The sequence below is a fragment of the Coenobita brevimanus genome, chromosome 52, assembly GCF_032717465.1.
Source record: "Coenobita brevimanus isolate Jiangsu-jjx chromosome 52, ASM3271746v2, whole genome shotgun sequence".
Classification (NCBI taxonomy): Eukaryota; Metazoa; Arthropoda; class Malacostraca; order Decapoda; family Coenobitidae; genus Coenobita; species Coenobita brevimanus.
This window is the reverse complement of record NC_137005.1, coordinates 8,908,956-8,921,955: the sequence shown is the minus strand read 5'-3', so window position 1 is coordinate 8,921,955 and position 13,000 is coordinate 8,908,956. Positions and strand designations below refer to the sequence as shown.

General features: G+C 41.0%; 1 protein-coding gene across 1 annotated transcript in view; it reads right to left on the bottom strand.

Moving 5' to 3' along the window:
• Nucleotides 1-1,082: 1,082 nt before the first annotated feature.
• Nucleotides 1,083-13,000, bottom strand: part of LOC145400474 (kelch-like protein 7) — a 29,842-nt gene continuing 17,924 nt past the window's right edge. Inside the window, exons 3-11 of the mRNA XM_080272991.1 lie at nt 10,111-10,273; nt 9,459-9,663; nt 8,084-8,296; nt 7,208-7,444; nt 6,758-6,968; nt 6,031-6,209; nt 4,091-4,280; nt 3,569-3,706; nt 1,083-3,330 (exon numbers count right to left, since the gene is read on the bottom strand). Coding sequence (XP_080129117.1) covers nt 3,122-3,330; nt 3,569-3,706; nt 4,091-4,280; nt 6,031-6,209; nt 6,758-6,968; nt 7,208-7,444; nt 8,084-8,296; nt 9,459-9,663; nt 10,111-10,273 — 1,745 coding nt within the window. The 3' untranslated portion in view covers nt 1,083-3,121. The remainder of the gene's footprint in view (nt 3,331-3,568; nt 3,707-4,090; nt 4,281-6,030; nt 6,210-6,757; nt 6,969-7,207; nt 7,445-8,083; nt 8,297-9,458; nt 9,664-10,110; nt 10,274-13,000) is intronic.

The following is a 13,000-nucleotide window of genomic DNA, read 5'->3' as shown; positions in this document are numbered from 1 at the left end:
ACAGGGATTGTGGAGTTACCATTCTTCCCTACCCTTGGGAGTGGTTATGGTTACCACCAAGTGTAGTCCATGGTTAGACTCAGCTACAAATCTCATTATCCATCCTGCCATCCATCATCCAATCCTACGTTGCCTCATGAGGAGTGTAGGAGCCCGGGGCTAGGCAGTTGGTCCTGACATTTAAGATGAGAGTGATACATCTTAAAAATTTTTTTCCCCATTGCTGGGAACTGAGTATCTGGTTTTGACACTCGGTTTAGCTTCCAGTCCATAGAAAAAATCAGCTGTATCTTGGCCAACCCTGATAACAAAAATTTCTTAAGAGGAGTCATGTTGTCCCCCTGCCCCTCCATATCTTTTTTTTTTTTTTTTTTTTTTTTTTTTTTTTTTTCATGGGGGCAAGACTGGATTAGATGATGAATGAATGAATTTTTTTTTTTCCAAAGTAGTCATCAGACTGGTCCATCAGACAGAAAATAGGAAGTGTATGTTTGTGGATGGTTATGCTTATGAGGTGGAGTCAGTATTCCAGAGGCTTGAATAATGAGTGAATGAATATGTGGCCTCTTTCACTGGGCATGCTTGATTATCTAGTAGTTCTCCCTGTCATTGTTTTCTTTTCCAGAATCCAACCATACCCCACTTTTGGGTGAGAAAAAGAGGTAGGATGATGATGATGATGATGATGTGTTTCCATAAATATCTTCATCCATCCATCATCCAATCCTTTGTTGCCCCATGAGGAGCAAAAGAGCCCAGGTATAGGCAAGTTGTTCCTGACATTTAAGGTGAGAGTGACCAGCCTCACTCATCCCTGACTGGCATTATGTGAGCAATAAATCCCAACCACCCCTTGAATATAAACCTACATGGGCTCAACCTGATTGGAGTGCCTTAATTACCCACTAAACCACCAGGCACCATAATTTGGTTATATGGTTACCACCCAGAGTAGTAAATGGTTTTCTGGTAATTACCAGTTCAGGGAAAACATACAAACTATATAGGTTTTATTTGTTCACTTGCAACTGATAAAGATGCTGAGGAATCACCACTGAAAACCCGTGTTTTTTAAATGGTGGTTTTACTGAAAAATATATACAGGAGTAACACAGACTGTATTGGTAGTAATGCAATATATTTATAACATCTGTACAACAAATTTTTCATACATATTAAAGTTCTATGGAATTTATCACAAACATTTTTCTGAAAATTATGAGGTACTGTATGCTCACAAACCACTGTTTCTGTTCACTCTCTGCCCCCACCCCTTTTTTGAAGTATTGTACAGTCTTTCACATCCAAAATGCTTGGTTCCAAAGGCTTCATGGAAAATTGAATATTTCAGAAAGTAGAACTATAATCATAATTCGGAAAATCATGTAAAAAATTGCCTACACTGTTCTGGACAGTAAACATAGTGAAGCACCTTGTATTAGTATTATACCATGCTGTGCCTGTCCTCATATAAACACTGTCTTCAGATATGCAATTATTGTGTGAGGAGAGATAATATCAATACCCTCATATTGCATGAAAAAATATTTTGGAAGGTGGAGGTTTTTGGAAATTCAGTGTTTGAATATGAGAAGTTGTACTGTACCATGGATTTTATCACAAATTATCTAAATGTATGAAGTAAACCGGTAACCCCTCTGCTCTCACCCCAGAGCATAGGGAAGTTGCAATCAGAGCTTCTCACCAAATGATGTTTTGTCTAGTGATACAGTGATAATTTAAAGCTTCGTTAGACTAGATAAAGAGCAGTCCATGTTATGACTTTTACACCAGTGGTCTTGCACAACTTCAGATTATAACCTAAATATTGGATGCTGGGTCTTCATTTAGTGTAACAGTAGCAGTACTGTAGTTGCAACCCCAGGCTTATCTCAGTTTGAACCCAGTGGACTGTGAGCTGAAGTTACCTTCTCCTTCAATCCACCATCCTCCTTTTAGGGGATGGAGGGAGCTAAGGGACATATGTATAACCAAACAACAGAGACAGCCAGCTATGTTGGTGCCACCATAAGAGGGCATCCCTCCATCCCTCTTCATTCAGTGAAACCCTGGGTATGGTTTCCCTCCAGTCGGTGGTAGGGATAATGAACTCGCACAAACTGTGGTTCACAAGTACACACTTTCATAGCATTGAGGGAAGGAATACAGTATTAAGATTTGGTACTTTAAGTCTGTACAATCAGAGGCACATCTGGGGAGGGGGGGGGGTGCCACTGGGCCCAGGCCCCCCCTTAGCTCTCTGGGTCCTTTAAAAATTTATATATATTTATTTTGATAACAGCAAAACATGAAAAACTGGCATGTACAAACAAAGAGTAACATATGAACCAGCAGCTCCGTGACTCTAAACCTGCATGTGACCTCCCCGTAATTATCGGATTACCTGACCTCACCTCACTACAGGCCCCCCCCCCCCTTAGAAAATTCCTGGGTGCACCCCTGTGTACAGTGAACAGTACATGATTTGCCACAAATAATTCTCTTAAACTTACGTATCTCCAGTTTCAGGTAAACCGTACATGTAATACAGTACCTGCTCTTAAGTCAGTGGTGGTTCTAGCAAATGTACAGCCTTCGGTGTATAATATACACACAAAATACAGTACATGAAGGCCCTAACTAACAGTGGCTTGGCAATCACAGTGGTAGTACTGCAGTATGTAATACTGTCCTTTACTCCAATTTAATTTACAGGAATATCTAGCATTCTAGTCAATTATTTGACAAATTGTATTAATCAACAATAACTCGATATATCATCCACAGTTTCTTTGCAGCTGCTGCAACTATGGTAAAAAAGCTAGTACAGTATAAAGCTGTATATACTGGTAAGGAAAGCAGTCTAACTGACAATGGAATGTGGATGTGTATGCAGTATATGATACCCAGTTACTCTGTGTGGAGCATAACAGACAAAATACTGTATTTGAAAAACACATGTCACCAGAGATTATTAGCTGGCCAGTATTACGTTGTTACTCACAGCAGCAGCCATTTTAGCACTGATGCTTAATTGTACTATCCTATTCTGTTAGAGCAGTTACAAAAGAGTGAAAGAACCCATTTGGGGAAGAGACTACTGTATATTCAGTGAAAGAAGTTAGGGTAAGCCAGGAACATTAACCGTAGCAGCCACCAGACCATACCGGCGAAGCTGCATAGACTGAACACAGTGCCAAGTGTTAGTACGGGGGTTGTACTTTTCTACAGTATTGAGGTTTGAGCCACCACTGAACCCTCCCAAGCAGTAGATACGACCACGGCTCACTGTGATCCCAAAGCTACTCCGTGCACTGATCATGGATGACACTGAAATAATATACAGAAAGTTTCTGTAAATTCAACAATGTATCTTGCTTAGTATGGGTATTTGACACTGCTGATAAGACAACTATTTTACATATTCTTCAAGTACTGATAGGTACTATTTTTTATGCAGTAAAAAAAAAAAAAAAATGCTTGACTCACACATAATAACAGAGATGAATGGACGGTACAATACTATCTCCACAGTGGAGTACTCTCAGCTGTAACAGACACTACTAACCTGATGTCCACTGGTCACGAAAGGGGTTATATACTTCAACAGAACTGAGCCACTTGCTCCCGTCATAGCCTCCCACAGCATAAAGTCGATCCTGCAGCACTGCAAGCCCTAAGTACGCTCTTGCCTGGCCTAGAGGTGCTGGTGGGGATGGGTATGATCAGTGCATAAAAGTTGGATATGTTTATGTGAAGCTACAGAATGTGGTGAATGTTTTTGGCATATCAAATAGAGCCAGGATTCCAGCAGCTTGAATGGTGAGTGAATGGATGCGTGGCCCATTGGATTGGGCAAATGTGGGCTGTCTGGACGTTGCTACTCCTCACCCTGCCCTAGGGTGTGAAAGGAGGTCTGGATGATGATGATGTTGACAATCCAACATTCCGTCATAAAAATATTGTGGTCTAGTGGAGTAAGGTACTCCAACTGGATGTGGCCTAAGGTTTACATGCGAGTGGTAACTAAGTTTTATTAATCCTTATGGGGCAATAAAGGGCTGGATGACAGATGGACAGATAATCTTACCAATAGGCATCCATGTGTCACTACCAGGGTCATATTTCTCACACGAGGCAAGAATCTGGCTAGTGTCGCCCACACAGCTCACTCCTCCCACAGCATAGATAGAGCCATTGAGAGACGCTATGCCCAGGTGTCCACGGCTTGCAAACATGGGGCACCGACTAACCCAAGCCTCACGCTGATCATCGTAGGCCTGTGAAGATTTGAAACTGTGTTAGGATAGGGGACTCAGGAGGGAAATGGTTCAAGATGGCAACACACGGAAAGCTGCTGGCAGTGAAAAGACCTATGCTGTCAATGGTTTCTAAACATAAACATAAAATTTTCACTCAGTGGCCTTAAACGTAAAAACTGTGCAGTAGTTTTAGGCACTTAAAATACAACCTACAATTGCACAAAAGTATGAACATCTTACAGCTCTCATACATGTTCTGTACAATGTTAGTAAGTAGTGTATGTGTTTTCTCCTTATGCCTGTTATGATACACTAACTTTCAGTAATCCACTGCATCTAGGTGGTATTTTAATATTTATACTTACCATCTAGTAGGTCATGGCTACCATAAGTATACAGCTGCAAATGCAACTTCAGTTATGAAATATCTCGCACATAAAGTATGAGTGACTTGTGACTGAGTTCACGGAACTTTGTATGGTGGTGAACTGTCTTCATATCTGCAAAACTCCTAACTTTCTGTCAATTTTTACAAAAATCTGCAGTCTGGATGACAGTAAAAACAATTCAATGCAGCAGATACATTGCTAATTGGGCAACACAATCAAGAGTGTAAATAATCACACTAAACAATGCTGGATCTAAACTGAACCCAAACAGTGTGGTGAATTTTTTTCTTCTAAAATCAGATGCTTTTATTTAGCTTAGGAAAAACTTTTCAGACTCAAGGGGACAGATACAGCTTCCATTCAGTCCTCTACTATTATGAGCTTCCCCTCAAGCTGAATAAAATTCTTTGTTGGTAGCAACATGAAACATAAAAATACATGACCAAATTGAAGGGGTTTAGCCTGCTGGGTGATGATGCTCAAATCTGTCACCGAGCAGCCTTGATTTTAATCCCCAAGTGTTACAAATGAGAGCATCTACCATTTCCAGTACACTGCCATTTTAAGTTATTCAATGGTATTTACATCATCATCCTGATCCTTTATGTTGCCTAAAGATGGAGTGATGGATTTAGAAACAGTGGAAGAGAGGATGAAGCAGAAGACCTAACAGTAGCATGCCCATTAACATGGGATATATAACTGCTCACATCTATACTGGCAATATCTCACAAATTTAACATTCTGTACATATTTTTGTGCACATCTGTATTTTATACTAGCTAGCATTCTAGATATGCCCCTTTAACCCCCACAAAAACTGGAGTTTTGAAAAACAGTAATTATTAGCTTTGAACAGAATTATTAAATGCAGAGGACATGTCATGGAAATGGTGAAAAATAAAAGGTCAAAGCTCTGATATCCTTACAAAGCATGCAAACAAAACACTGCATTGGTAGTTGCATGAGTGATAGCATTACAATGCTGTTGATAATGTGCTCAAGACAGAACATTTATATTAACTAAATACTTGTAATGATATATAGCCACTGAATCACTAGTATTATTATGATGACAAATAAAATACAGTATATACTATGCTGTATAGATCATTAAGCATGACAAAGATTACTAAGAAGTTTGTTAAAAACTTATAGAGATGGCAACACTGCACACTGTCTACAAGCGCATTAGAGTGACAATGCAAGACAATACATCACCTATACTGAGCTTGCAAGTGGCTGAATGAGAGTTACAGTGACGCAAAAACTGCATTACCTTAAGTGAGATTTAAAATGAGGCAAAAGAACCCAAACACTGTACAGTATTACCTAGAGTAACCTGCGAAGGTGAGAAAATAACCCAAACATGACAGTACCCAGAGGTCTGCATGGTATCTCTGTGCTGACTTGCCCCCAGCCAGGTAGAGCACACCATCAAGGAAGGTTGCTGAGGCACCGTGTACTGGCACAGGCAGATCTGCTAAGCCTCGCCAGCAGTTGTTCTCGGTGTCATAGCATTCACACGAGGCCAGGAAGCTTTCTGATGTCAGTCCTCCTGTCAACAATATTGGATAAAAAAACTTAGTCAGGGGGTTACTGAAGTGTACAATCATTGTCACATCATCATCACCATCATCATCCCACTTTGTGTACTGATAAGGAACAGTAGTACCTAGAAACCAAGAGAAAATCTGAGAGAGAGAGAACTGTATAAGAGGATGCCCAATGAAATGGTCCACACACTCATTCATTTTTTATTCAAGCCTCTGAAATCCTGACTCCACCTCATCAGCATGACAGCATCAATCAATAATCTGTAGACAGTATAAGAGGTGCAAACTAATGAAGCAAGACTCCTACCCACTTGTTTACAACTGATCAGTTTGATGGTTCAAGACTGTATTAGAAACAATAACTCTTCTTGTCCCTGTATTGCTGTACTGTATATGCATTCACAGTCCCACTATGTTACTGAAAGAAGGATTCGTTACTGTATAATGGGACTGAAATACTGTATGTACATGAATCTGATTTGCAAGCCATTTTCCATGAATGCATTTCCTATGTAAACAAAAGGAAATGGTTTATAGTAAGACCACATACCCAGAATATACACACAGTTATTGTATGTGGCAGCAGCACAGTATGCACGAGCATGCTCCATGGTGGGGAGAACCTGCAGTTGGTGGGGGCGACAATAGCTTGGCTGACTAGCATCTGGGATACTACACCTCCATGATGTGTACCCAATGGCAAAGCATTCAGTATTACGAAGTAAGCGACCATTGGACTCACCAGCCATCACTAACAACACCTGCATAAACAGTGTTTATACTGTATGCTCTTTATGATATGAGAGTTGAATATGTGTGATAACGATCATGAGAAGAAACTGTAAAATGGGCAGAAGGGATGCTATAATTAGTACTTGACAAGACAGTACAGCATGGTGATCTTGTACATCAGTGATATATAACAACAAATTATTTAACCACAATATGAGACAAAATCCTTCAAAAATGCTTGAAAAACATACAGTTCTCTATTACATACCTCCTCTAATGAATTGTATCTAAACTTAAGGTTAGGTCGGTCATCATAAATAAGGGCATCTTTGTTTCGCTTGAAAATACTGATCAGATTTTCCTTGAACAAGTTTTTTTCTTCTAATAAAGACAACCATTGAAATTTAATTTTCTGATCCAGGACCCCAATGTCAAGCTTTTCTAACAAAGGTGGCAGCCACTGTTGTCGCTCCTCAGGGTCCTCACTGGCCCAATTCACAATACCCTGCACAAGGAACAAATGCAATATTATAAGTAGTATAATCATCATAAATATATTATTCAGTAAAGGCAATTCATTAACAAATCTTAACAGTTACAGGTACTGTATATGATCTGTTCTACAGTATACAGCACAGATTAATGGATATTGTACACTACTTGTACAGAAGTGTACCATACCAATATGTACCATACCAATAAACTGATGTTTCAATGTAGAGTAACTGCCTTTACTGTATTTAGGGTGAAATCCAGCACTATGAAAAAAGGGGGCCATGATTCCTAGCAGAATTACTACTTGATTCATTTAACAGTCAAATCAAAATGCACTTATATTTGATCTGTTTCAATTATAGGAATACAATAATACAGGCAAGTTCATGTGCAGTAAGATATCTGTTACAAAGAATTTTGATAAGTAACTGCTCTTTTATTAGTAGTAATCACTGGTCTGCCAAAAATTGGAGGGGACATACACCCCCACAATTCTCCCCTTCAATCCATCTCTGTTACTGTGGTGTACACTGACTGTGATCATGACAGTAAGAATGAACTGTTTCCATCAACACCAGAAAACCACAAGCCCCCCAAAGCTTTACAGTACTGTATGAGTATCTACACCTGAAGTTTGGTTACCACTCACTTCAATAAGCTCCTCCTCTGACTCCACATTAAGTGATGGTTGACTAAGCAGTGTGAGTAGTGTGTCGGGCTGGGCTGTGAGGAAGGAAGAGTGAGTTAGGAGGTGGAGGCACTGTGAAGCAGCCAAAGCCAATGCTGCATCAGCCAGATCCTGGCATCGGTGTAGAGCTGCCACTTCGTACACACTCAAGCACGTACTCACACATAAGTGTTTCTGCAAGTACCAAACAAATAACTAACAAAATCTAATATAAAAGTATAATGATGAGTCTAAAGAGTATCTACAGGGGTTGATAATGCTGAATATAGTGTATGTATGTATGTATGAAACAGCATTACATGTTAAAATGTACTGGTGAGGATGCAGCGAACTGTACTAGAAGTTTTACTTTATTTTTTATGGTAACTTTGACTAGATTATGGTATGGTGGGATTTGGTACTAAAGTGCAAAAAGATAGTAAAAAACAATATAAAAAAAGGTGGCTCATTTGTACAGCAGAGTTTGGTGTACACACATACAGTCAGGGAAATAGTCTATGTCTATCTATAGCACGATGCTCTAATCCCGCAAAGGGTGGCCACAGACAAAACGCCTCCAAGTTGCTCTATCACCCACCATTTGACTGCCCTCCCCCAACTCACTCCCCCCTCCCTTATATACCTCTCAACTCCATCCCTCCACCTCATCATTGGTCTCCCCCTCCCTCCACGTCACCTACATACACCCTCTTGGTCAGTCTTTCATTCTCCATTCTCTCCACATGTCCAAACCACCTCTATGTATTTCTCCTAATTTTCTCAATCACATCGACATCCACTCCACAACGTTCTTTCACTTCTTCATTCGTTAACCTCTCCCTCCATATCACTCCACATGCTCCTCTCAGGTAACTCATTTTCACTGCTCTCACTCTTGACTTGTTCCCCTCTAGCAAGGTACACGCCGCGCTTCCATACATCAGGGTAGGGATCACAATACTATCATGCAGTGACTTCTTAACTTCCATACTCACCTTCCTACTTCTCATCGCTGCTTTCAGTGAACCAACAACCTTCCTTCCCTGCTGTACCCTTTCAAGCACTTCATCCCCAAAACTTCCATCCTTACTCATCACACTGCCCAAGTACTTGAATGCACTCACATGTAGACAAGCAGATATAAAAGTAGACAGGTAGAAAGATGGACAGACAAGTGGACTGACAGACTGATAGATATATACCAATAATTTTACTGATTCCAGAACTGCAATATCAAGGAGTAATAAATACTACCTCAAAAAACCTGAAGGTTCAATGTGGAATGCTGTAAATAGCTGTACAAAGACAATGAAATATAAAAAAATTGCTGTACAAAGACGATGAAATATAAACACACCTTCAAATGATAGCAACACAGCTTCTTGAGTGCATGTATCTGGAAGTAGTCTGCCAGGGTGAAGACATCTTGTACATTAGCATCGGTGAGCGTTGCCTGTCCAGTATAAATAAAATTTAGCACTGTATCAAGGACTTCCCCAGACACATCCTTCAACACTAACGTCTGTGTATCCCCCTCAACCAGACCCGCTGACAACATCGCCCTGGGGAAGTGACACACACTCATTAACTTCACTGTTAACACTTACAGTATGGTGATGCACTCTTCATTTTATATAGTACTTACTATCTCCAATGATCTTATACAGCTCAAAGGTTCTTTCTTATAATGGAAGGGTTAATGAAAGCTATACCTAATTTGCAAGTAGCTTAATACTAAAAACAAATTTGGCTTTATGTCACCCTAAAACCTCTGAACATATGTATATATTAAAACAACTTGTTGTTGAGTAACCACAGTATGACAGGCTGAGCAAATTCATCGACTGTAGGCAAGCAACCACCCCTGCAGGGCTCTCCCATGTAGTTAAAGAATATTTCTCACCTTTTTGTACAGTAGGATAAAGTGATGTTAAACAATATAAATTCACTGAACAAGTAACCAAAATTCATATATCATTATACAATGGATTCTGGTGGTGCAAACTAACCTAAAATATGGCGATGCAGCTGCAAGGATCACTTTGTGGGCATAAATAACCTGGTCATGTGTTTTGATGGTGAGGTCTGTGTAGAGGTGTGATTTCCAGGCCTCATGGATGCCACGGGTAAGTGAAACATGCCACCCTTGGTCACTTAAACCTTCAACCATCTCTGCAAAGACAATATAGACAGTAGTGCGTACGTGTACAGTAATCATCATCATTATTATCAGTCCTTACTCATCTCGCTTTGCCTGGATCCTACATACACTAATCATCATCATCATCATCCATCTTCACATATTTCACATTGCCTGGATCCTCATCATTATTACCATTTCTCACTTATTTCACTTTGCCTGGATCCTACATACACTAATCATCATCATCGTCATCATCACCATCATCACCCATCCTCACTCATTCCACTTTGCCTGGATCCTACTGTGTCAACACGAGTAAACATCATTATCACCAGCTGTCAATGCCAGTGCCATCATCAACAGCTGTCAGTACTAGTAATCTCATAACCAGCTTTCAACACCAATACAGTCATGAATCACCAACTGTCAAAACCAATACTGTCGTCACCAGCTGTCAACATTAACTGTTATCACCAGCTGTCAATACCAGTAGTCACCACAGCTGTCAAGCCCAGCCAAGACTGTCATCACCAGCTGTCAACACCAATACTGCCATCACTATCAACACCAATCCTGTAATCATCAGCAGTCAACACCAATAATGTCAACACCAACTGTCAACACCAGTACTGTCATCACCAACTGTCAACACCAGCACTGTCATCACCAACTGTCAACATCAGCACTGTCATCATCAACTTTCAACACCAGCACTGTCATCACCAACTGTCAGCATCAGCACTGTCATCACCAACTTTCAACACCAGCACTGTCATCACCAACTGTCAGCATCAGCACTGTCATCACCAACTGTCAACACCAGCACTGTCATCACCAACTGTCAACACCAGCACTGTCATCACCAACTGTCAACACCAGCACTGTCATCACCAACTGTCAACACCAGCACTGTCATCACCAACTGTCAACACCAGCACTGTCATCACCAACTGTCAACACCAGCACTGTCATCACCAACTGTCAACACCAGCACTGTCATCACCAACTGTCAACACCAGCACTGTCATCACCAACTGTCAACACCAGCACTGTCATCACCAACTGTCAACACCAGCACTGTCATCACCAACTGTCAACACCAGCACTGTCATCACTAACTGTCAACACCAGCACTGTCATCACCAACTGTCAACACCAGCACTGTCATCACTAACTGTCAACACCAGTACTGTCAACACCACAACTGTCATCACCAACTGTCAACACCACAACTGTCATCACCAGCTGTCAACACCACAACTGTCATCACCAGCTGTCAACACCATTACTACGATCACCATCTGTCAGTACCAGTACTATTATTACCAGCTGTCAACACCAGTACTATCATCACCAGATATCAACATCAGTACTATCATCGCCATCTGTCAATACCGTTACCGTACTATCATCACCTGCTGTCAATACCAATACTATCATCACCAGCTGTCAATACAAGTCATCACCAGCTGTCAGTACCAGTAGTCATCACCAGCTGGCAACAACCGTGACCATCATTTCCAAACACCAACTTATGACACTAGCTTTCATGTAAATCGACTTTAAGTTTCATGAAGCTTATTTCCATTTACCATCGGCATCGTATTTTATCATTCTGTAAACCACAACAGCCGCATTCAAAATCAGTCTGTCATTATTTATCAACAGACCTGACATCTGCAGTGGGGCATAATCCGGCTTTCAACACAAGAATAAAGCAAGTTGGAAATTTCTGTCACGGCCACTCCCTGTGTGGAAGTTCCCAGCAGAAGCAAGGCGTCAGCGAAAGGAGATACAGTAAAGATAGGTAACACTGTAATACACATAGTCATAATCATTAATATTAGCAGTATTAACAACCATAAGTAAGGATATGGAAGGCTTAGTCATAATCACCATTTTCATCAATAGCAGCAGCCTGTTTTATTTTGCTACACTCCAAAGGCTTATCTCATCTTTCTCCACCGACCCATTTAGTGTTGGCGAACTGAGCCCTAGCGTGGAAGATTTAAGGTTTTCTCACTTCCACTTGCTAGATTTTCTTCCCATCTATTCCTCTCACTTTGAGCGTCGCTAGGCTTGATAAAAATCGACTTCTCCCTCACGTTCTTCGCCTACTGCCCCTCTCCCCCATTTTCCTTTGAAGTAGGCGGTAGAACAAGTTAACAGCTGGAAGGACAGATGGTAGGACAGACTGACAGCTGGGACAACAGAGAATAAGACAGATTGACAGCGGGAAGAACACAGTATAGGACAGATCGGCAGTTGGGAGGACAAGGGCAGGACAGACTGACAACTGGAAGAACAGATGGTAGGTCAGACTGACCGCTGGGAGGACAGAGAATAAGACAGACTGACAGCTGGAAGAACAGAGGATAGGACAGATTGGTAGTTGGGAGGACAAGGGTAGGACAGACTGACAGCTGGGAAAACAGAGGGCAGAACAGACTGACAACTGGGAGGAAAGACTGACAGCTCGGAGAAGAGGAGAGTAGGACAAACTGACAGCTTAGGAGAATATGAGATGGAAAACACGAGAGGAGAGAGGCACGGCAATTTAGCCTGAAAATGGCAAGCATGGATAAATGGTACTGACTACTTGCTGATGGTAAGGAGGAAAAGAAGATTCAGCCAACAATATACGTATGTCGAACTGGGAATACTGACTGGAAATATTAAAACAGATTATGGGCATAACGAGAGGTAAATTAGACTGAGTGACAAAAGAAAAGAAAGATCAACTAGGTGGTGGGCAC